Below are 26,284 nucleotides of genomic sequence, written 5' to 3'. Positions count from 1 at the left end.
AGGAATTTCTACGTCAATTTGGCTTCAAGACATTGAAAAGTTGTATTGTCGTCTGGTTAAAAAATTATTTCGCGTAAAATATTATTTCTATTCCGTTAAAAAGTAAGCTTTTTGATGAATTTTCTAGTCGATTTAAATCATTATTTTAAAACAAAGTTATGATTTCATATATTAATTTTAAATAATTTAACTTTTTCTTTCTTTCCATAGATAATTAATTATTAACTGCAATTCAATAAGTAGCAGTTATAATGTAGGTTAATTGATTAATTAATCGTTGAATATGATAATTATTTTTATGTAAGACGCTATTTCGATTCTATTTGAGTCATTTCTTGTATGAAATATTGTATAAAGTATGGATAATAATTTGCTTTAAATTAAACTGCTTTGGTATGTAAATACAGAAGTAAATGTATAAAGTGAATATGGAATATGTTGAATTTAACACGTTGTATATTTTGCAAACTTGTTTCTCTATTAACAGTCATTGCAAGTTTTTTAATGCGTTGCATATTTTACAGGCTCATTTCACTACATTCACAGTTTATTTATGGATGTGTAAATAAGGAAAATGTGATTCATGCACATCAGTAATATGCAAGCTTATATTTTCCTTATGTGTGTATCTATAAACTGTTTATTTACGTTGTGGATGTAAATGAACTGTTTGTAGGGCTAACTCAGTGTTTTTCAACGTTTTTCATTGAGTGGCACACCTAATTGAAAAATAACAAATTGTGANTTAACCGAGAGCGTTTTCTTTCTGGCAAGTTATTCTTATCCTCTGAGCATTTTTCTGCATTATCTTCAGATCCATGCTTTACCTTTTGCAAAAAGTATGTAATTTTAGATTGCTTGTTTCTAGTTAAAAGATCTTTATAAATTTCCTTATATGGTGCTAAGCACTTACGATGAATAAAGCAAGTATGGAATAAGGAAAAAACATCTGGCAACATCAGAAGCAGAAGCGTTGCGATCTGGGAACATTGAAACAAGTTTCGAGAAGGACCATGTGTATCGACAGAAGGCGAAAAAAGAAAATTTACATACTTAAGTACTAATAGTTCACAAAAATTATTATTTTTGTGAACTATTATTACTTAAGTATGTAAAAATTTATTACATTTTATGTTGTACGAGGGTTTACCCTTCTCGAATCGTGTCAGAGTGAATTCATGCTATAACAATACCGTGTTATACGGGGATGGTACCAATTCTTGAACCATGTTAGAGTGAATCCGTGCTACAGAAGTGCCGTGTTATACGGGGGCTACCTGAATAAGAAAACCGTGAACAACAGAAAATTTATGGCTTCTAGTCTACAAGGTGTTCCATAAGTAATGTGACCAATTTTTTCATGATGCAATGATACGCCATATCTAGTTCTAACCTGCTGTGCTAGGTGGCATGGGGGTGTCAGCTTCAAAACTCGCTCGGTCTCATTTGCTTCCAAGCTACCAGTGGGCGAGGACGTTCATTCCCGTGAACCCCATTTTGAGTTAATGTAACATAGCACAATGGATCATTTTGTGGAGCAACGTTACTCTATCAAATTTTCTGTTAAACTTGGGAAGTCCACCATCAAAACTTTTACATTAATTCAGCAGGCCTTTGGGAGTGATTGCTTGTCTAAATCACAAGTTTTCCGATGGCACAAGTTGCCCCGCCCCAGAAGGCATGCATGAGCAAGTCCAGGATCAAAACCATGCTCATTGTCTTCTTTGACATCAGAGGCATTATCCACCACAAATTCGTACCTGTCAGGACCACTATAAATGCAGCTTTCTACTTGGAAGTGCTCAAATGAATGAAAAGGAGGGTCTCACGCTGCCGAAGAGACATCAAGGACACGTGGAAACTTCATCACGACAATGCGCCAAGCCACAGCACCTTCATTGTCAACGATTTTCTGGCCAGGACCCATACCCCATTGGTTCCACAGCCACCTTAGTCCTAACCTGGCTCTCACCGACTTTTTTTTGTTTCCTTGCTTAAAAGGGGCCATGAAAGGGAAACATTGGGACACTATTGAAAACATCAAGGCTTATGTTACATCAGCTCTAAAGGACATTCTGGAGAAGGCCTTCCAGGCTTGGAAACACTGCCTTCACAAGTGTATCAATGCAGGAGGGTGCTATTTTGAAGATTTTTGATTAATTGTAAGAATATGTTCAGTAAATGATTTTTTATGAATTTGGTCGCATTACTTATGGAACGCACCTTGTATTCTGCAAATATAAAAGAAATTAATGAAAAATATTTGTCCATTTTCCAGTTAAAATGAGATTCTACTGTACAACAAAATTGTGAAACAACAGATTTCATAAACAATAGATTTTTTTCCCCAGGTCTCACCAAATCAATGTAATTTTACCTCCTTTAGGTATATTCATAACTGGAAATATCAGATTTTTTTCTAGCCTCATCTAAACATTGAAAAACTGCAGTTTTTCAATGTTTAGGTAATATTTCAGTATGTCTGGAAATTTGTAGATGTTGATAATGCACTTGCTACATTTGGGATATGTACAATTGAAGAATTATATGAAGAGAGTCAGCAGTCTGATACAATTGAGGAGGAGCCACCTAGAAAACATTCTGACACTGGTTCAAGTGTAGTGCCAAAATTTAATGAGGTCATGGAATCTTTCCAAGTTATAAGACCTTCCTGATGAGTTTCAGCATAAACAAACAGGTTGTACAGTACAAGACATTGCTAATATAAAGTGGTTGTTGTATTCAATAGGCAGAAAAGTGGTATCAAAACAAACCAAGAAGGACAAGTTTTTTAACAAATCTTGAAGTTTAGTGATGTGATAATGAGCATATATACTTTGCCTCTTTTTGTGCTTACTGTATACAGTAGACTCCCCTATAACACGGGTTCCTATAATTACGAATCCTATAAGACTGAAAAAATTGCGATGGTATCCATACAAACCTGGTAAAAAAACTCCTATAATTCGGTAAAACGTCATCGGGCAGCCAAACTACTTTCCGCCATCCAGTGCCACGCTACGGAGAATTTAGGCGGGTAAATTGAGTTTACTATCGTCTGTACAGTATTATATATAAATTAGGTACTGTACATATAATTATACATTAATTATATATAAATTAGGTACTGTATATATAATTATATATTAACTTAATTTATTGTAACTTTATTATAATTATATATATACTTTCCGCTGTCCAGTGCCACGCTACGGAGAGTTTAGGCGAGTAAGTTGTTTACTATCGTCTGTAAAGTATGTAAATTAGGTACCTTAAGTCTAATACAGCACTAATACAGTCTAATTTTATACATTTCTTGTGAAAGAAACATTTCTTATTCAACGGCCATAAAAATTATTTATATTAATGATGTCTCCAAAGTTCAATGAAGTTTTCGCAGAAAAATAACTTATCAGAAATTGCCCGCCGTTTGGTGCACTGCTCCGCAACAAAAACAAGCTTGAGCAATGGCGATGTCAAACGGTGCACACTCAGTAAGTAATCCTACAATTTTTTGTTTATAGCATAGTTCATACAGATTATTCCCAAAAAAATTATACATATTTTGGAAATGTTGAGTTGAATTAGTCTAGAATCGATTAATTTTATGGAAGAAAACCTTTCAAACAGCTGGTTTGTAAACTTTACACGTGCCAGGCTGTGATTGGCAAGGACTCGTAAGAAATCGATTCATAAAGAACGGAATGTATCTACCGTGTTATAGGGAGGTCAACTGTATACAGTTTCCATCAGCTTTGTACATTGTGCCATAGGTGTGTATGACAATCTTTTATCATATGTGTTTCTATCAGTGCATATTCTAATGTGAAACGGGACATAAAATGTGTAATGAAAATGTTGAATTGTGCAGTGGGAATCCCAAATTTGTGCAGTAAATTAATTGTCTGATTCTGGGTTTTATAAATATTTCTTCTGGTTATGTTAAAGTTAAAGTATTTATCTAAATTACTGTATACAGTAAAACCTGTCCAAACAGAACCCAAATAAAAAGGAAACAGACTAAACAGAAAAAATTCTTCAGAACAGGTGATTTTCTATGTTAAAAAAGAACCTGTTCAAAACAAAAGCCTGCCAAACTGGAAAAAATATTTGGTACCATGTGATTCTGGTTTATACAGGTTTTACTATATATTTTATTTGACCTATGAAATAAGAGCTATGGAAGGAATGTTGGTAGGATTTACCATTTGTATTGAATATATATGTTACCACTAAAGCTCGAAATCCGTTAATGTGTACATTACCTAGCTAATCTGCAGATTAACTAGGGTGATCTGTTAAAGCTGCGAAAATTATTCCATTTCTCAAATTACCTAGGTAATCTGCAGATTAACTAGGGTGATCCGTTAAAGCTGCGAAAATTATTCCATTTCTCAAATTACCTAGGTAATTTGCAGAGTATCTAGGTAATCTGCACATTAACGGCTTCCGTATCGTTAAAGTTCAAAAGTTTGTTTCTTTCACTTCCTTTCCCCACTCCTTCTTTTTACGTAGATAAATTTAAATCCTAGAAAACAAGCAAGCACCGAATTGGTGAGTAAAATCAAGAAAAGATTCTTCGCAAACCTTTTTAGCGAAGATTTAAAATATAATATGTAGTGTTTTAATAACAAACCAAAGTAAGATTCCATAATTGAAGATGTAAAGCAAATAAAAGTTTCCAAGAAGAAAGAATCATCTCGAGATTATCAAATAATTCAAAGGTGTGATGTGTTGACTGTACGAGGCTGTGAAAAACTCATTGAGCCGTTGTCAGATGCGCGAGAAAGGTTTGAAAAAGTTTGTCCATGCCGGAGAATTGTTTGACATTCGATAAAAACTGAAGAAGACCTTGAAAAATTAGAAGATTCACAAGAGACTGTGATTATGAGATCACAGTCAAATCTTACTCAAGAGGACATTCCGTTATCCCCCGCTTCTACAGAATCACCTATAGAAATACAAGAATTTACCGATAGTAATCTTAAACTGCCTTCTATACCGTTGATTGATGATGCAGTCACGAAGAATATTCAGTTACCCTGCACCTCCAAGGAATCGCCTCTGCAAGTTGAAGAAGTCATCACTGAGTTACTCTCAACTTCAGCAGAATCGCCATCACAGTTTCGTACGGAGCCTGTAAAGAGCACTATACAAGACATAGTCTGTATTGTTTGCTCAAAAGCAGCATCAAGTGCTCACAAGTGTAAATCGTGTAATATGTTTGTTCACGCAGTTTGTGGTGAAGTAGATCCTAAAGAGGAAGGGTATGGTAAGAATGTATTGTGCATCATCTGTAAAAAGAATATGGATCAGAAAATACAGCGTGATGAAGCCAAGAAATGTTTAGAAAAGCAAGCAAAGAAAATGTTAGCAGTTTCTAATGCAAAGCACCCAAACGTCGATGAAGGTTTCGCTGTGAGAATTAAAGTACCCGAAGAAGACAGAGCAAAAACTGATGCACGTTCAATTTTAGCTGTGGTTCTTAGTAAAACAGAGGATGGCTTTTATAAACTTGATACTAAAACAGGTATTTTAAAACAATTGTATGCAAAATCTGAATTCAGTGTTTGCAAAGAGAGATTTTTAACGAAAGAAGATGGATGTCCCTGCTGTAGAAATATCTTTACGTCAAACAGCAATAAAACAATCCCTTGGTACTGGGCAGGGTTTCAGAAAATGTGACTGCAAATCTAAATGTACCACAAATAGGCGTGCTTGTCGCAAAAACCAATTGCTACGTAATTCAAAGTGTCACCAATCTTTAGATTGCACTAATAAGTAAGTACAATTTTATCATATGTTTTGCAAATTCATTTCCCTAATTGTAGTAATATTTTAAACCGTTTGATTTTTGTATTAAAGTTTTTTTAATTGATTGATGATTGATTCAATCAACTAATTTGTTGATTGTATTAACTTGATTCTTTAGATATTGAAAATTAAATAAATAACATTATGTTAATTTAAGCGTACAGAAACGTTGCTGTTGTTCCAGCAAAAATCTTATTTTCACTTTACCGAGTGCCTAGTAGGTAATTTGCAGATTACCTAGATAATCTGAACATTACCTAGGTAATTTGAGAAATGGAATAATTTTCACAGCTATAACGGATCACCCTAGTTAATCTGCAGATTAGCTAGGTAATGCGCACATTAACGGATTTCGAGCTTTAGCGGTAACATATACAACAGATATTTTTTTATGCATGTAACATTAGTATTATCATTTAAACTATAATCCAAAACCAAACCATACTTATCATATAGTAAATTATATCACATGTAAGCACACACTGCACATGTCTAATTATTAAGATTGAATGGTGATTGAAATTAATAAATAGTTATACAGATATAAGATTTGTGTTGTTGTCCTTAATTTCCATTTGTCTTTTAGAAAGCTTATTAATGCTAGGATTTATCAGCTTGGACAAAACAAAACTGATGTTTGTGCAGTAGGAAAAAACTTCAGAATAAGGCCTGGTTACTATAGAATAAAGAATAGAGATCTCAAGAGACTGAAATTACTGGTATTTCTTACATTTAGGGGTTTAAAAATGAAAATTTTTTCAAATAGCAGATATTTTCTTGAGTATGCAGGAAATCTGTTATACACAATAAAACAAATTCTTGGAACAATGGATGATTTTTGATGGCCCAAGCAATCCATTAAAAGGAAATTCTATTGTATGTTGACCAGAACCGTAGTCTTTGTTTTCAAGACCAAGTTAGCTCCATTTGCAACCAGAGCCACCTTGTGGGAGCACTGATCTGATGTTGAATTGAATTTGAAGCTTCTATAATATACAGTGCACTTTTTTATAGCTTATGCCCCTCTCCATCTTTATAGTCTACTGGTTTTACTGGTCAGAATTACATTTCTTCTTATTATGATCCAGGAAAATTTATTCATAACAATATTGCAATGAATTATAAACAAAACAAAAGAATACATTCAATTGCTTACAACCTCTTCTACATGTGGAGAAGTTTGAACAAGGTTTCTGGCTGCTGTCCTAATCATACAAATTAGTTATGGAAAAGAAAATATTTTGCTGAATTATTCCAATAATAACATGGATAATAATAGTTTAAAATTTAACTTTTTCAAGTAACTTTTGAGATTGTTATGCAAAGATAATTAAATCACATAACTACAATGGAAATTTATTCTTCTCCACACACCAGAATGTACTAAAAATAACTTACTTTGAACCTCTTAACCGGAGTATATGTATAATATTTCAGCTAATGTTTTTGACGCCCCTTCTGGGCTCTTCCTCAGGCTTTTTTTGATAAATACTGAGCTGGACATTGAAAATCGAACACTTTCTTTTGATTCGTTTACCTTTTGAATCATTTCACGTGGAAACCTTCGAGCCAATTTGAAACAAAACGAACAGAGCGATGTTTTGCGTACTGCGCTTGCACGCTGCATTACTTTCATTGTAAACTTTTAAACGATATCATCCGGCAGGAATGCCACCTGCTCCTAGTGATAATTTAGAATCCTATTAATAAGGTGTAGGTAATAATTTGTAATAATAGTACTATTAATTGCCAACATCACAATATACATTGTCACCATAGTATGCCATCCGATTGATAAGGGTCAGTAAGGCTGAAATGCATTTTGGATAAGTTAAATAGACTGGGTGTGTAATAAGCATGCTCATTAGTCATAAATAACTAAGTACTTTTTGTAAGTATATTTTTATTTACTAGAATTGATATGATTTTTGCTTTTTTAATGTAAAATTAAATATTTAGTTTCTAAAGTCAAATGTCCATGTGTAAGATTTTTTATATAGTAATTTAAATTAAATTAATGAGATTTGATTAACACATGGAATTAATTGTAGCAATCCCTTTTTATATGCAGCGGAAGTTTTAATTACCACTGCTTTAACAACTATCTTTACTTAACATAGATATGTTTTTCTCAGCAAATAAGGTGTTAATGAACTTGCTATTTTAATTTATTAAAATAAAAATATCAATATTAGTTGTTAACCAAAAATTTGTTATAGTGGATGGTGATTGTTTAGTCGAGTACCTAGGTACCTCTCTATTGATTAATGCAATTTTGATATACACAGTAGCATCAAGGAATTAATTGTGTTAAGCAAGGGATACCTGTATCATGAAACTTTTTCAAAAATTTTTATCTATATCTTTTTATAACACATTTCAGTATCATTCCTTATGTGTTGTCTTCTGACAAATTTTGTAATATATTTTTTATCAGTTATGTAAATATCGTCTAATAATATGGATTTGATATTTTCAAACAAATTTCTATGATGATATCATTATTTATAATAGGGGTTACCAATCTTTTTCATGTTCCCCTTTTAATCACTTGATGTACAACTAATTAAAAAAATGGCTTCAGATAAAAAAAACTCTTTCATTTTTATTTAAAAGAAAACATCTATTTTATTTGGAAAAAGTTTTATTCGATTCTTTTCAATTTGCCAAAATTGGTTCTTAAATGGCACCTTTTCCTCTGGATAGCCAACTTTACAGGGGCCTGAAGATGGCTTCTCTGCATGACTCACTATCATGCTGGAAAGCTGCCATTCATAGGTTAGCTTTAAAAGTAATTTAGAAACGAAAACATGACAAAACATAAATTAAAATAAATTTATTCACATGCAGACATTTTATATGATTAAAGTAATAAGAAGAATGAAAAATAATTATAAAATACAATGTTATAAAATCAAATGTGAATGTACTGTGTATATGTACTGAATATAAAAAACAATAATAAAATACATTTCTAAAAGTTTTAGTATAAAATTTTATTTATCTTATTATATATTATTTAGAAACTTATTATTTTTCATATAACACAAAACTGTAAAAGAGACAATTGACACAGTCTGCAGTACATATACACTGCTGGATGGCCTTGAAATCAGCTGTTTGTCGATGTTTGTGGGATGTTCCAGACAGTTTCTAAGAGCGCACTAGAACCAAAGGAGAACGTGTCTACTGAAGAGCAAGATAATGAGTGAGAATTTTTTGAAGCATTCAAAAGAAGAACAAAAAGGAACAAACATCTGACATTATTTATTGCAGTCATAAATTATAACATTTGAGAACCCCAGTATTGGAAACTTTTGTACTTACAGTACAATACACATTCCCATTTAGCAAATTTTTATTACAAGTTCTTCATCTGAGAATTGATAATTACATGAAAGTGTTTGGAAGTTCTTTCTAAATGCTTTTATGTGTAAATAATTTTACAGAAATATGAAAAACACATCACCATTTATGATTGTTGACTATAACATATATATGTTTACAAAAATTTATAAAATTCAAGATTTGAAAAAATCAAAAAANAATAACATATCACCGTTTATGATTGTTGACTATAACATATATATGTTAACAAAAATGTATAAAATTCAAGATTTGAAAGAATCAAAAAACTTTTGTGTGTAAACATTCGATCAATCTGTTATATGTTACATAGACAGGTCTATTTTCTCAAAAAAAAAAAAAAAAAACTGCAGCTTTCTAAACCAACGCAGAGATACTATAGTTTACAACGCAAGGGGGGGCAGTTGAATTTTGTAAATCTAGGTCAACACACTTTTGTGCATTGATTGTGTATATTTGAGTTTGTTTATGTTATTTATACTATATAATAACAGAGCACAATAATAAGCGATTATTATCTTATTATATGAACGATTATACATGTATTATGGAAGTAACACAATAATCTGGAAGTACTTTGTTTTTAGATAGACTTATGGCTGGATGATTCTGAAAAAGTTTATAAATGTAAAACAGTGTGAATATACATATAAGTTTACTAATTTCAGGTAAAAATAAATGAGAATAATGATTTATGATTGTTGTATATGTTTGTATATGTTTGTAGCTGACAAAGTATCTTCAAGAAGACATGGCTTTTTGCATGAAAATTCCCACCCCACAAACCCAAGTTTCTTGTTGTTCTTCATTTAAGAAATCTTGGAGATTGTTGTCAGATCAGTTTCAGATTCCATTATGAGCTTTTCAATGTCATCTTTATTTACTTCCAATTCCAGATCTCTAACAGTTGTCATAATTTCATCCATTATTTCAGGGACATCATCTCTCTCTTCCTGAATGCAGGAGGGACACAGCTTTTGCCAAGCAGAATTCAACTGTCATTGAGTGACTTCTGACCATACCTTTTGAATAAGCCATATAGCTTCAAGAATATCAAATTTTTCTTTCCAAAACGTTTTTAATTTCATTGTTGAGAAGAACTGGCATACTTCAAAAACATCAATGAAATAGTGCTTGAATGTATAATTTCTTGAAATCTGCAATAACTTCTTGATCCATTGGTTGAATCAACAAAGTGGTATTCGGAAGTAGAAACTGAACTGTCAGTCAGGGAAAGACTTCCAGCAAATTATCTTCAAGGTCTTTTGGATGTCTTGGTGCATTGTCCAATAGCAACAGTGCTTTTAATGGCAATTCATTGGTCTGAAGGTAATCCTTGATGCTTGGAGCACAAACTTCAAACAGCCATTCTTTGAAAAGAGCCTGTATGACCCATGCCCTTTTATTCAATCTCCACATCATTGGCAGTTTTTCTTTAATTATGGAATTGTTTTTAATGCTCTAGAGTTCTCAGAGTGATAGACAAGAAGCGGGATAAGCTTCATATCACCACTAGCATTAGCTCCTAAAAGTAACATCAATTGGTCTTTCATGGGTTTATGCCCAGGAATATTTTTCTCTTCTTTCGTAAAGTAGGTATGGTTTGGCATGTGCTTCCAAAATAAACCAGTTTCATCACAATTGAAAATTTGTTGTGGACAGTATCCTTTTTTTTAAATGAATTCTTCAAATTTGAGACAGAACTTCTCAGCTTCTTCTTTATCTGCACTAGCCAGACTCATTGTGAATTACCACATGTTTAATGCCAGTTATCCTTCTAAACTTTGAAAACCATCCAGTAGTAGCTTTGAATTCTATCTTCTAGTGTGACAAATGTGGAGTTTGTTTCTTCAGTTCTTCAAAAATTTCTCCAGCTTTCTCTTGATTGATAGTCATACTAGTTAATTTCCCTTTCTTTTATCTAAATTAAAAACAATCTCTCCATTTTTTCATGGATGGAACATCTTTGTTTCTCAGATGTGACTTTGGTTACTCCTTTAGCTCTTTGAATCTTCTTGATTATATCTTTCTTAGCTAAGATTGTGCCTACTGTAGACCTGTTCAATACTGCCTAGCAACATCAGACATCTGTCCATTTTCTACTTTGGCTATTATCTCTTGCTTGGTTTCTATGGTGAACACGGTTCTTGATACTCCACTCTTTTTATGTTCCATAATATTATCAATTTCTGTTTTAAATAAAAAGTTCAGAAAAGCACTCACAAAAATTCAGAGAACAGAAATCAACTAGCGCGTGAAAGAATTATGTAAATGTGAGGCCCAAATGCAATTCAAAATTTTGGTGTTAAAAAGTTAACGAATATCTGACAGTTAAACTCTCACTTTTATAAAATAAAAACCAATGTAAAACTTATGGAGTCCCCGACAATCTCGCAAAGACTATAAAAAAATTATTTGTCAGAAAAGTAAACAAAAAGCTGGAATTACAATGGAGAGTTTCAAAGTTTGGGGAAACATTATCCGATCAGTATCGGGTTGAGTGTCGATGTTGACGTCTCCCATGCTCTGAAAGGTTTCGAATTGTTACCTGAAGACAAGGGAAGATCAATCAGTATTCCTTTTTTCCATTGCTTCTTTTTATGTTTGTTCAGTGAAGTGTTCGTTATCTGAACATGTGTTAATTGTCCGATCATAAAAATCTTTCGCGAAAGTGTTCGTTAACCGATCACACACTGTATATATATATATATAGTTCTTTAATACATTCTTTTGGAAAGTTTTGAAAATGATAGTGAAAATATTTTCAATAACTTTTAAATGATTGTATTTAATAAATAATTAAACAATATTAAAATATTATACCAGACATGGGCAAATGCGGCTCTTTTTGAGTTACATGTGGCTCTTGCTGAAAGTGTTAATTTCTATTTTTTATTATTATTTTTACAATTTTATTTTCACAATTTTGTGAAAATATGTTTATTAAAAAAATTCAATATTTTTTTAATATTATATTTATATTATATAATAAAATCACGGTACAAAACTGCGGTACAGAATAAAAAAGTACAGAACTGCGGCTCCCATGCATTTTGCAAAACCTACATTTTGGCTCCCACGTTACCTCTTGCTTGCCCACCCCTGAATTATACAGTGTGTGCATGTACATTATATATGTAATTTGCTCATTGATCCATTTCCAAACTTTCATCAACCCCTAGGAGCTGATACTGACCCCAATTGGAAACCGAGTTATAATAACTGCTCTGAATCAAAATTTAAACATTGACAGTATCTATGATGTAAGAAAATTAGATTTTAAACATATAATGATATTTAAATTTATTATATTTTCCAGAATTTTACTGTTTAATAAAGAAAGAAATTAATGTAATGTATACTCAGAGGTCTCTCTCTTCCATGTATCTGTTTAAAATACAACAATGGGAGATCAGCTTTCTGGAGTTGCAGTTATCATATGTATTGCTTTTGGAATTATGGTATGTGATTAACAGTTTATATATGATATATTTAATAATATATTTCTATCGTTTATTTTGATTAATAACAGAAAATATTTAACAATAATAATAAAGTCTTTCAATATGTAAGCCAGAATATAAGTACAGTGATGCCTCATAATTCAAATTTAATTCATTCCAAGAGACCATTTAAACTCCAAATCTTTCAAAGTCAGAATAAATTTTTTCTATTAGAAATAATGGAAAGTGAATTAATGCATTCCCAGACTAAACAATGTCTATTTTGATAAACTTAAAACAGCAAAGTCAAATAATTTAAGGTAAAAATAACAGTTAAATGCCCTAATAAAATTAAAACATGAAAATGATAAATAGAATATGTAAATAATGTATAATAAAAGGAAAATTTCATTTACTTGTTGCATATTGTCGACTTCAGCATTTTAAACATGGCCACACATGTACTACCACTTTCATGCTTCATGATAATTTCCTTTTTCATCTGAATCATTGATATTACAGCCTTTCTCTTACTTGTTAGCCTTTTCCATATGGGGGTAGTGGTTAGCTGGATGCAAAGATGACTCACACAGAGACCGTATTTACCAATTCAATACGTTTATTTGACAAAGACATGCTTACAGATAAAGTTAAAGTCTGTCTAGATGAGTGTTTCTTTCCAACGAAAGAGTTTGTCTCCAAGGATAAGTTGATTCAGAAACAGAAGGACATTTGTCTCCAATCTAAGGTGTTTCTGGAGGCTGGGAGAGTAGAGATCCAAGCCTGGAAGTTAGGTCTCTGTTCGCACCGATTTGGGTAGAGAAGTGTGCTTGGAAAGTTAAGTTCCTCACTCTTGCAGCACTCGTTTACGTTTTGAGTCTTCTCCTTCGTAATCCTGGTTAGAATCTTAAGAACAGACTAACTTGTTCCTGATCTTCCACTCACAACCTCCCCGTGTCCTTTGGATTTCAGGCTTTTATAACCCTTTTCTTCCCGAAATCCTGACGTTTTGGTTGGTCTGAATGATGGTCCCCTGTAACTCTATTGGTCTTTTGGTCTGTTGCCAGGAGTGCAATTCATGCCGCGGAGTCGCTGAACATCCCCGTCTGGGCCGTTCTCCTCCGGAGTTGGGTCATGCTCTTTCCCGGATGACGGACCTATAAATTTTACCTAATGTGTATTTTTCTGTCCTGGACGCAGCAGGTCCCGCTTTGAACTGTCTGTAAGGTGACCGTCCAAAGTTACCCTGGCGGTCAATCCCTCTCTCGTTCTCACGATTGACGATTGCGGATCTGTCAATTAGATTTGGAATGCGACAATTAAATTATCTCGCACCCCATTCCTTGGTCACACCGGTCCCATTTATGTAATAAGTCACTGATTTATTGACTTCAGCTCGACAGCAGGTTCCCAGCCTCACATCTAGAAGTTTAAAGAAAAAATTTACTCTGGTGACCTTGTGATAAAATAAATTTTTAAATTAATAAGTTAATAAATTATAACAGTTATAAATAAAATTGTTTTATTGTGTAATTTAAAAGGCCTTACATTCAATAAGTAGATTTAATCAAAAAATAGAGCATATTGTGCACATTAATGCATTTAAATCTGTAACAATCTTACATACTTTTTAGGTTATCTAAGTTTTTGATTATCTGACTTACCTTAGTTCACATTACCTTAGATAATTAGATCTTTATTGTATATCCAATATTGATATATTATTTAATTCATATATTAATTCAGTTTTTTCACATTATTAATTTTTCTAATAGTTTGTTTTTTAAATGTAATTTCTTGGATGTTTCATTTGTTAGAACATTTGTAAATCACAATATGAATATTTACTATTATTCAACAAAGAAAAAGTATTGAATAGAAAAAAATATCACAAGATTTTGATAACAATAGGAAATAGTAACTTCTATATTCAAATTATTCTCTGAGTTGATTTTGCATATAGAGAATAATTATAATTAGATAATTAACTTATTTAATTATAATTAAAAAACAAATAACATTCAAAGTGTTTAGAATGTTTGTTTACTAACAATTTTAGCAACATAGTAAATAATCATATTGTGATTTACAAATGTTGTAACAAACGAAGCATCCAAGAAATTACATTAAAAAATATTAGTACAGTAGTTGAATATGAAATATAAAATAATGTTTGCAATTCTTACTATTTCATAATCATTTAACAATTAAAATTGAAAATTCAATTTAANTTCTTCAGAAATAAAAAGTAAAGTCAAATAGTTGTCCTCTACATGTTTACTTAATTTTCTTTGAAAAATTGTTGCCTCAAAGTTTGTAATACAGTTCCTTAATGTTTTATTTATTTCAAATATTTTTGGAATATTATCAAATCAAGGAAAATTTTTCACTTTTTACATAAAAATATTTTTATAATTTATAGAAGTGTTTATTTTTAAAAACGATTCAAAGTATTCTTTTCATAAAAATAATATTAAAATTATTTCATGATTATTCAATAATCTATAAAATTAACACATAAACTTGAATTTTATACTTGATATATACTTAAATATATATTTGAATTTGAATTGATCAAATAGATTAATTGAATGTTAGTTTGTACAAAATCCAACCAAAATTTTATTATAACTTTTTGACATTTACTTTAATTAAAAATTATGTGAAATATAGTTTATACTTGTTTCATGCATATGTAGTTTTCTTCAGAAATAAAAAGTAAAGTCAAATAGTTGTCCTCTACATGTTTACTTAATTTTCTTTGAAAAATTGTTGCCTCAAAGTTTGTAATACAGTTCCTTAATGTTTTATTTATTTCAAATATTTTTGGAATATTATCAAATCAAGGAAAATTTTTCACTTTTTACATAAAAATATTTTTATAATTTATAGAAGTGTTTATTTTTAAAAACGATTCAAAGTATTCTTTTCATAAAAATAATATTAAAATTATTTCATGATTATTCAATAATCTATAAAATTAACACATAAACTTGAATTTTATACTTGATATATACTTAAATATATATTTGAATTTGAATTGATCAAATAGATTAATTGAATGTTAGTTTGTACAAAATCCAACCAAAATTTTATTATAACTTTTTGACATTTACTTTAATTAAAAATTATGTGAAATATAGTTTATACTTGTTTCATGCATATGTAGTTTTCTTCAGAAATAAAAAGTAAAGTCAAATAGTTGTCCTCTACATGTTTACTTAATTTTCTTTGAAAAATTGTTGCCTCAAAGTTTGTAATACAGTTCCTTAATGTTTTATTTATTTCAAATATTTTTGGAATATTATCAAATCAAGGAAAATTTTTCACTTTTTACATAAAAATATTTTTATAATTTATAGAAGTGTTTATTTTTAAAAACGATTCAAAGTATTCTTTTCATAAAAATAATATTAAAATTATTTCATGATTATTCAATAATCTATAAAATTAACACATAAACTTGAATTTTATACTTGATATATACTTAAATATATATTTGAATTTGAATTGATCAAATAGATTAATTGAATGTTAGTTTGTACAAAATCCAACCAAAATTTTATTATAACTTTTTGACATTTACTTTAATTAAAAATTATGTGAAATATAGTTTATACTTGTTTCATGCATATGTAGTTTTCTTCAGAAATAAAAAGTAAAGTCAAATAGTTGTCCTCTACATGTTTACTTAATTTTCTTTGAAAAATTGTTGCCTCAAAGTTTGTAATACAGTTCCTTAATGTTTTATTTATTTCAAATATTTTTGGAATATTATCAAATCAAGGAAAATTTTTCACTTTTTACATAAAAATATTTTTATAATTTATAGAAGAATTATTAAAAGTGTTTATTTTTAATAATGATTTAAAGTATTCTTTTCATAAAAATAATAATAAAATTATTTCATGATTATTCAATAATCTATAAAATTAACACACAAAATATTTTTGAGCTCCAGCAAACTAATATATTTCTTAAACTAATATTTTCAACTGTGTTTAACAGCCATTGTCACATTTATTTGAATGATTCAAACATCATACTCAAAATGGAACAAATATTTAAATTTGCATTATTATAAAAAAAAAAAACAACTAGTGACATATGACATTTATGTTACATTACAATGGAATTTATAAAGTGCTAAAGAATAAAACAATTAAAATAACCCTATTGAAGGAGTTTTCAGAACTAGAATATCTGGATGTGGAAACAATGGTATCCTATGATTGAGATACTTCATAGTAGGCTTTCCAGGCATTGAAGAGTGTTTCCAAATCCTTACAGTTGATTGCTTTGGACTCTAATGAAATCTTATAAATTTCTAATTTTTCTAGATGTTTCAGTTTGGTCTCGCTCTGGCATTAAGATTTTGGTATTCCTTAGCATGGCATTGATGATGATTTAAGTGGAAGAAGTGGCTAAAACTATGATAAGGGCTATCAAAATCATAACACCAGAGTGGGATCTTATCAAATTAAAATAACTAGAAAAATTAGAAATTTACAAAATTTCAGTAGAGTTCAAAGCTTTAAGGACTTGGAAACACTCTTCAATGCCTGGAAAGCCTACTTTGAAGTGTCTCAATCATAGGATACCATTGTTTCCACATCCAGATATTCTACATCTGGGAACTCCTTCAATAGGGTTATTTTAATTGTTTTATTCTTTGTTACATTACAAATGGAATTTATAAGGTGCTAATGTGTCATACATCACTAGTCATTATATTTATATATATATATATATATTTATGTAAATTTCAATATTATATTCCATTTTGAGTTTGATGCTCAAATCAATTGAATAAACCTGATGATGGCCACTGAACATAGTTGAGAACATTATTTTTAGAAATAAATTCATTTATTTGGAGCTTAAAGGTGTTTTGTTTGTTAATTATATCAACCAAGTTACTGGAAATTTTAATCTAAAAATTTTTTTAAAGATATAAATGAAGATATTGCAAAATTATTAAGATTAAGTAGAACAAGAAGAAACTGTCTTCTAATTGTACATTAATTTGATATTTACCAATAATATAGAACAGTTAGAACAGATTTTATTATTCAGTTCTATATACTGTATAAGCATTTGGAATCTTGTAAGATAATAGATTGTAAATCAATTACTTTGATTTACAATCGTATTGTAATCTGATGTACACAGCTTTCTAAAATATTTATTAAAATTGACTATAGAACATTTTTTTGTTTTATTTTTATTTTTCTTATTTTTTGCTTGAACTATGTTTGTTATAGAGTATGTTCATAATTTATTCAATTAAAATAATTAATAAAAAATAATAATTTTATGAATTTTTACTGAACAATGTAATTAAATTCACTTTTCCAGACTTTTATTTTGTTGTTCATTTTTGCAAAGAGGCAAATAACTCGATTTACATTAAAATCAAGATATGGACCTCATGTTCCAATTGGGTATGATGCACCTAAAGTGAGTTTTTTTACTTCTTATTTATAATGTAATATAACAAAACAAAGCAAATTTATTTTACATCAAAATTGGTTTGGTTTATAAATTTTGTGTAATACAGGCTAAAAATTTAATTATAATTTATATATTGATATTGATTATATATATATAATCAATATATATCAATATATTGTATATATATAGAATATAACCTGAATAGTAGCAAACACTGTTGGCTGTAAAATTTATCCACTATTTAGAGGTGTCTGCTATTTGGAGTTATGCCAGCAGCCATATTGTATTTTAATCTGGTTATTATAAAGCAAACAATATGATAGATTACGAAAACATCAAATTTATGTTAGGAATGTGAAAATACCAAAAAGTATACATAAAATATATAATTAAAATATATTATATATTTAATATATTTTATATATATTTAACATACATATAAAATAATATACCTAAAATATACATAAGTTATGTTTTATATTACAGTAGACCCCCTTTTAACACTTAGATACGTTCCACATTAATCGAATTTTACGTTGTAGGAATCATTAAATACATGAGCCAATCGCAGCCCGACACGTGTGAAGTTTACGGACTAAGGCTGTTTGAAAGGTTTTCTTCTATAAAATTAACCGATTCTAGACTAATTCCACTCAACATTTCCAAAACACATATAATTTTTTGAGAATAATCCGCATAAACTATGCTATAAACAAAAAATTGTAGGATTACTTACCGAGTGTGCACCGTTCGACTACGCCGTTGCTCAAGCTTGTTTTCGTCGCGGAACAGCGCACGAAACGGCGGCCGCGATTTCTGATAACGAATTTTTCGCAGAAAAATAACTTGACCTTTGGAGACATCATTAATATAAATAATTTTTATGGCCGTTGAATAAGAAATGTTTCTTTCACAAGAAATGTATAAAATTAGTGCTGTATTAGACTTACGGTACCTAATTTACATACTGTACAGACGATAATAAACTCAACTTACTAGCCTAAAATCTCCGTAGCGTGTTGCCAGGCGGCAGAAAGCATATATATAATTATAATAAAGTTACAATAAATTAAGTTAATATATAATTATATATACAGTACCTAATTTATATATAATTAGTATATAATTATATGTACAGTACCTAATTTATATATAATACTGTACAGACGATAGCAAACTCAATTTAGCCACCTAAACTCTCTGTAGCGTGACGCAGGGCAGAGGAAAGTAGTTCGGCTGCTCATCCACTATTGGTCCAGATTCTATCAATCTTGTCGCGACACGAGTCGGCGAAGACGTTTTAGGAGTTCCTTTATATGAATATTGCTACAATTTTTTTGCTACGTTATAGGAATTTCCGTTATAGGAACCCACATTATAGGGGGGTCGACTGTATTTATCTTTTCAACAGTAAATATCACTTTTAATTGAATTCTAAATAGCAGATTGTATAGGATATTTTAAATGGAACATAAAAATTATGACAAAATGTAAACATTGATTAATTATTAATTCACAAATAACACCCTGAGCAGAAGTAATGAAAAAGAAAAATGAAACTGTTATTATGAACAGAAGAGTTTAGGCAACAAGAGTTTGCATGTTGAGTTTTGAAGGCGATTTGCTAGACACTTCAAGGTGTGAGTAATGTATTTTGGTATTCTTGCATTCATAACATCATTTATGATCTAAATGACTAATAAAAATTGATATAGTGATTTGTCTGCTTTGCAGTTATCAAGTAGGTGTAATTTTTTGAACATTTTTGCTTTTTTCCAATAAGTGATTTTAGCCACCAGAAAGCTGTTAATATAAATTACATCATAAATTTGACAAAACAATATCTTCCTACATTTTAAAGTGGTCGACAAATTACCTTCATAACACAGTCTTTGAACTTTTACCAAATAATTGCTGTTGTCTTAACCTTAAAACTGTTTCCTTTTCATTACTACTGTACTATGGTTCTTGTCGAATGAATGAATAACTTCAGAAAAGTTTGTGGTTTCTTAGTACCGTAAACTTAATTCCAACAATCAGACAAGTTTAATAACATTAATATGTATGCCAATAAATGGTGGTTAACTTTTTGCAGTGTTGTTGCACTGACCCCTGATACAAAATAATTTAAAGATGTTTGTAGAACCAACAAATATGTATTTTACGTCATATGCAAAATGTCTCAACAAGTACCGTTGTACTATATATCTGGCGCGGACATATGGCGGTAGCATGGCGGAGACATGGCGCCGACCTTATCTGCTAAAATTAATAGAAGTGGTGGTGACAGGGCAAAAATACATCTGTGCCCAACGATTATAAAATATTATCTGATTCTGACTAAGATATTTTAGCTCATATTCATTTAAATAATAATCAAGAAAAAAGTTTTAGGCTTATAGTTGTAAAAGAGAAAATAATATGACAAATATTTGAATTATTCAATTTTTTGTCTCTGTCAATGCATGTCACCCAAAATGAGCTCGTGTGTCACCTCTGACACGTGTGTTATAGGTTCGCCTTCATGGATCTAGACCAGGGGTGGCCAACCTTTTGCATACCATGCGCCAATTTTTTGATAGACGAGTTCAGATGCGCAGTGGTGTACCGTGGGTGTTAGCCGCCCGGGGCGGAGAAAAATTTCGGCCACCCTTTAATCAGGTATTTCAATTTAAAAGATCAAAATTCAGTTGTGTGAAAAAAAAATTAATAAAAAATGCGGTGGTGGTGTAGTTACCCGTACAAAATAGTCCCATTTGACATTAGTGGCATACACGATTGCGAATGTATCGTGAATCGTAGAAGAAAAAAAAAAAAAAAAAAAAGGTCAACAGGTGTAGCAGTCCAACCGACTCGTGGACTGTCCGGACGGTAGCACTGTCATTTAGACGCCTATGCACTGATCGAAAATAAACATACATGCATACACTGTAATTTACTATGTGGAGAACACTCATTTTATCTGTAAAGTTGATTGCAACGAATTGTGCAACAAATGAACTTGCCAAGACAGACTATAAAAAATTAATTTTCTATGTAATATTCTTAATTGCAAAGAAGCCAAATCTGGCAATGTTGCTCAGAACTGACTAAAGCGCCACTTGTAATCGTCCAATGCGCCAAGTTTGGCGCATGCGCCACGGTTTGGCCACCCCTGATCTAGACCATAATTCAGAAAAATTTTATTGCAGAGATGTTTTTTGCTTGCCACAGTTTAGACAGTGTTTAGAAGCCAGTAATTTCACCTACTTTCTAGATTTACTTGACAGCCCGTTTAGACGGCATTTTAATTCAAGTGGAAGTTTTGTTTGTGGAAAAGCTTAGATAAAAATGGATATTGTTCCTTTGATAAAGGTTGTAAATGGTATGAATCAACAAAATTATTCATTAATTAATTGATTGGATTGAAAATAATATAATTAAATACTTTAAATTTGTTTTAAATGTTCCAATTCCAATATATTCAAACAGGTGAAGACTTAAAACTACAGTTAATTTAAATCAGATTTATTTAGTTACAATTCAAGTAACATGTCGGTTATAAAACGTTAATGCATTTTGGGGTCATTATTGTTAATCCCCTGATCAGAACATTCTGTTAAACAAATGAGACAATTTTAACAATTAGCAAAATCTTTTTATATAAATAAAAAAATGTAATAATAAAATATTTAAAATTATTCTTCTCGACAATTATGAAAGAGAGAGTAATACGATGTCAGAATAATTCCTTAAAAATCTATTCCTAAGACGAGTTTCGAATTTGGTATAAATTTTCTAACTCTGGATTTGTTCAAATTTGAAATCATATTGGCGATGAAATTAAACATCAAAATGAAAAAGGATTGTCATTAACATTTCCAAGAAACTCAAAATTACTAATAACAGTTTCAAATATTCATTTATAAATTACAGAATTAAAAAGTATGTACATAAATTTTATATTTACACTAAAAACCTGTACTTGTTTCACAGGTTAGTTTATTGTACTAGTCATGAGTGTGACTGTTTTGCCAACCTCATTTGCAATAAATAACTAGCAACTGAGTATACAATTACATTAGTCTCTCTTTATCACATATCAATACATCAACAAGGGTTAACACAAACTTTTCATGTGTGTTGCTCTGCAAAGTGTTGGATTACTAGACGTGGGACGGATGAGTGACAGACTATAGAAACTATAGTCGACTTCCCCTATAACACAGTAGATACGTTCCGGTTTTTATGAATCCATTTTCTATGAGTCCTTGCCAATCACAGCTCGGCATGTATGTGCTTTACGGACTACAGCTGTTTGAAAGGTTTCTTCCATAAAATTAATCAATTCTAGACTAATTTGACTCAACATTTCCAAAATACGTATAATTTTTTGGGAATAATCCATATAAACTATGCTACAAACAAAAAATTGTAGGATTACTTACCGAGTGTGTACCGTTCGATGACGCCATTGCTTAGCTTGTTTTCATCATGGAGAAGTGCATCGAACGGTGGGCACGTGCTTTCTGATCAGCAAATTTTTCGCAGAAAAATAACTTGACTTTCGAGACATCATTAATAGAAATAATTTTTATGGCCATTGAATAAGAAATGTTTTTTTCACAAGAAATGTATAAAATTACAGTACTGTATTAGACTTACAGTATTTAATTTAGGCCTATATACTATACAGAAGATAGTAAGCTCAACTTGCCTGCCTAAACTCTCCGTAGCGTGTAAGTAGTTCAGCTGCCCGTCCACTATTGGTCCAGATTCAACCAATCCTGTTGTGACACAATTAGGCAATGATGTTTTACTGAATTATAGAAGTTTTTTTAGCATGTTTGTACAAATACTGTCGCAATTTTTTTGCCGTGATATAGGAATCTGAACTATAGGAACCCGTGTTATAGGGGGGGTCGACTGTACTGAATTTGACATCATCTTCCAAAAGATTTGGTAAAATTGTAAAATGTTCATCATTTTTTTTACTGATTTTGATTTATAATTCAAATATATTGTGAGTATTATCTTGTACGGTAGCATTTATTTTATTGTTCAATGTCTTTTCATTAAGATAAAGAATATAAAGAATAATGATTAAAATAAAATATTATAGTTTTTTAGTTATCAAGTTATTTTAAAATAATTAATATATTAAAAGACAGCATTAAATACAAAATAAATGCATTATTAACTTACTTATTTTTGTTTTTTTTCATTATAAGGTTTTAAGGCAAGAAATAGACAGACAATTAGAAATTGTGAAACATATCCAGTGTAAGCCAAAATTATATAATGATGATTTCAAATACATTGAAAATAATAAGTGTAAGTAAAATCATATACTTTTGAAACTTTCAAAATTTTTTATTCAATAAATAATAAAATATGTATATCTTTTTGAATGAATGAATAAATAATTTTTATATTGTAAGTTAATTCAAAACATTACAGAAAGAAACATTTTTGGATGCATTATTGATTTAATAAGTAATTAGTATAAACATCTATTTATCTTCTGCATTATTATACTAAATATGTATAAGTTGTTATTAAATCGCTTGTGGGCTGCAATAGTGGCACAACTCAAAAAATACAACTTTTGAGTTAATGCACTCTCCAGAATTGCAGATTGGTCTTCCTTCCAGCAGCAAAAGCGGCATATCTTATAGTACAGTATTCCACCAAAAGATAGCAGAAGTGTCACTGTTGCATTCTCTGATTTGTTATTTACACTGGCTGCAATAACAACACTTCTCAAGTCCAAATTGTCCACCTACAACTTCACAATTTGTGACTTGAAAAAAGATGGGCTGGATGATGTCTACTGCTACCTATGGCATGAAGGCAATGGAAAGAAAGGTGCTACTGACATTGGAACATGCTTGTTAAAATTTTTAGAAGAAAAAGCTGCTACATGCAAAACAAATGAATTAGAAATAACACTGTATTCAGAAAATTGCTGCAGATAACAAAAAAAATAAATACATTGTTGTCTGTTACTTGTATGCCATGTCAAGATTTCAAATTAAAAGGATAACACAAATTTTTCATTGTGAGACACGCACAAAACAAAGGTGATTGTGTTCACTCTGTAATAGAAAAAACTATTCGACAGTCACTGAAATCAGGTCCAATCTACATTCCATTGCAATATGCAACGCTAATTAGGATGCAAGAAAAAAAAAGGCAAACCTTTCCAACTGTTTGAAATGGGATACGATGACTTTGTTGATGTAAAGGACCTCACAGATAGGACATCTCATAATTTTGTTGTGAACACTGACAATGATAAAGCCCTCTTCAACATTTCTGTACTGAAGGTAGAAAACCAATCATTGGATTGCTTTTTCTACAAAACTTCTTTTAAAGAAACAGAGTTTAAAATTGTAAATATCAAAACCTCAAGATCCAGGAGTTTGCAGTTGTTTCAGGAAGTAACACTGAAAAAAGCATACAGCAAACCTCTTCCAATATCTAAGAAGAAATTTGATGATTTGCAAAGTTTGATTGCCAGCAATGCAGTACCAAGATGTTATTCAACATAATTGAAGTTTAGACTATATACAAAAATATCAAATTTTCGAGTCTATCTTAATCCTTTTTATACAACCCCAGTTTTTAACATGGTTTTTTTGAAGAATATACTTCTTAAAACAAAGGTAAACAATAAGTAAAAAAAAGGTTCACAATGTTAAAAATGAACATGTGTCAGCCTTCTGTTATAGGTTCTGACACTTTTACATTAAAAACACAAAGAATTCTTCTCACCACATTGTTCTTATCCATTTTTTTAACTGCTTCAGGCCCGACCAGGAAAGATCCGGAAATAACTTTCGGAAGATTCTGTTTCTGCGCACGTGCAGTCCGGACGGAGGAAGTCGTCGGAAGCGGCATTTTCATTCTCTTCCAACGGAAAAGAAAGAGACAATTCCCTATCGGAAACGCACGCTCTCCCTCTTCCCCTACCAGAAGAGACTGGGAAAGATCCGGAAACAACTTTCGGAAGAGTCTGTTTCCTCGCACACGCAGTCCGGACGGAGGAAGTCGCCGGAAGCGGCATTTTCGTTCTCTTCTGACAGAAAAAAAAGAGAGAATTCCCTATCAGAACCGTTAGGGTATTTTTTTACTAAAAACAAGGCATAAGGCATTCAATAACCTCCTTGAAGAAAAAGATTTACTACAGAAAAAGCTCGACGGTTCCCAGAGGACTTTAAGATGAGCTTCCCCTCGCGAACGAAAAACACAGAATAAAAAACCACACACATCTCCATTTCAGAACGCTTTTACTTCACAGCCGAATGCTCCTCCTCCTCGCCACTCCCTCGCTGTGTGCGCAAACAAAAAAAAAAAAAAAATCAGAAACAGCTGAGAAAAAGCAGAAAAATAAAAAAAACTCACTGCCACCGGTAGAAGGACATCCTGTGCTGGAGAAGGACGCTGACTTGCTGGGCAATGCCAAGCAACCTGCAGTCCGTCGCCTGATGGCTGATCCCTGACGAAGCGTTTGCTGCGAACGGGTCATTCTCCTTGTCATAGCTGCGAAAACACCAAAACTAAACAACCAAAATCAGCGTTTGAAAATCCCACCGCGTTCCAGTCACTCACTAATGGGCATTTCCAGCCCAATAGGCAACAAGCAACCAAGCCCATCCGTGGCAATCCCAACTCTCTACAAAATGCACTACTCTCTATGGCTCTGTCGTCTAACACAAACTTTTCATGTGTGTTGCTTTGCAGAGGGTTGGATTACTAGATGTGGGGCGGGGGAAGGTGATGTCAAATTCAGTAGTTTCTAAACTACTGAATTTGACATCACCTTCCAAAAGATTTGGTAAAATTGTAAAATACGAAAAATTGATATTTTTGTAAATAGTCTAAACTTCAATTATGAAGAAATATATCCTGAGTAATTACAGAAATTGTATCCATATGCAAATGAAATAGGATAACTCGTAATTACCACCAGAGGGCCTGAAGCAGTCAAAAAAAATGGATAAGAACAATGTGGTGAGAAGAATTCTTTATGTTTTTAATGTAAAAGTGTCAGAACCTATAACAGAAGGCTGACACTTGATTGTTTTTAACATTGTGAACCTTTTTTTTTACTTATTGTTTACCTTTGTTTTAAGAAGTATATTCTTCAAAAAAACCACGTTAACTGTTACTTTTGGGGTTGTATAAAAAAAATTAAGATAAAGTTGAAAATTTGATATTTTTGT

At 31.1% G+C, this 26,284-nt stretch overlaps 1 protein-coding gene across 2 annotated transcripts in view; it reads left to right on the top strand.

Annotated features, from left to right (window-relative positions):
- The window catches only part of LOC111638183 (uncharacterized protein C1orf43 homolog), a 53,581-nt gene continuing 27,297 nt past the window's right edge, over positions 1 to 26,284 (top strand). For both annotated transcript variants that reach the window (XM_023383858.1, XM_023383857.1), the window contains exons 1-4: positions 1 to 102; positions 12,500 to 12,641; positions 17,982 to 18,083; positions 23,288 to 23,390. In XM_023383858.1, the coding sequence (XP_023239626.1) occupies positions 12,585 to 12,641; positions 17,982 to 18,083; positions 23,288 to 23,390 (262 nt within the window). In that variant the 5' untranslated portion in view covers positions 1 to 102; positions 12,500 to 12,584. The remainder of the gene's footprint in view (positions 103 to 12,499; positions 12,642 to 17,981; positions 18,084 to 23,287; positions 23,391 to 26,284) is intronic.

Source organism: Centruroides sculpturatus, unplaced genomic scaffold (assembly GCF_000671375.1).
Source record: "Centruroides sculpturatus isolate CEXI.00-Female unplaced genomic scaffold, Cexi_2.0 scaffold767, whole genome shotgun sequence".
In the NCBI taxonomy this organism is placed as follows: Eukaryota; Metazoa; Arthropoda; class Arachnida; order Scorpiones; family Buthidae; genus Centruroides; species Centruroides sculpturatus.
This window is presented reverse-complemented; position numbering and strand designations above follow the sequence as displayed.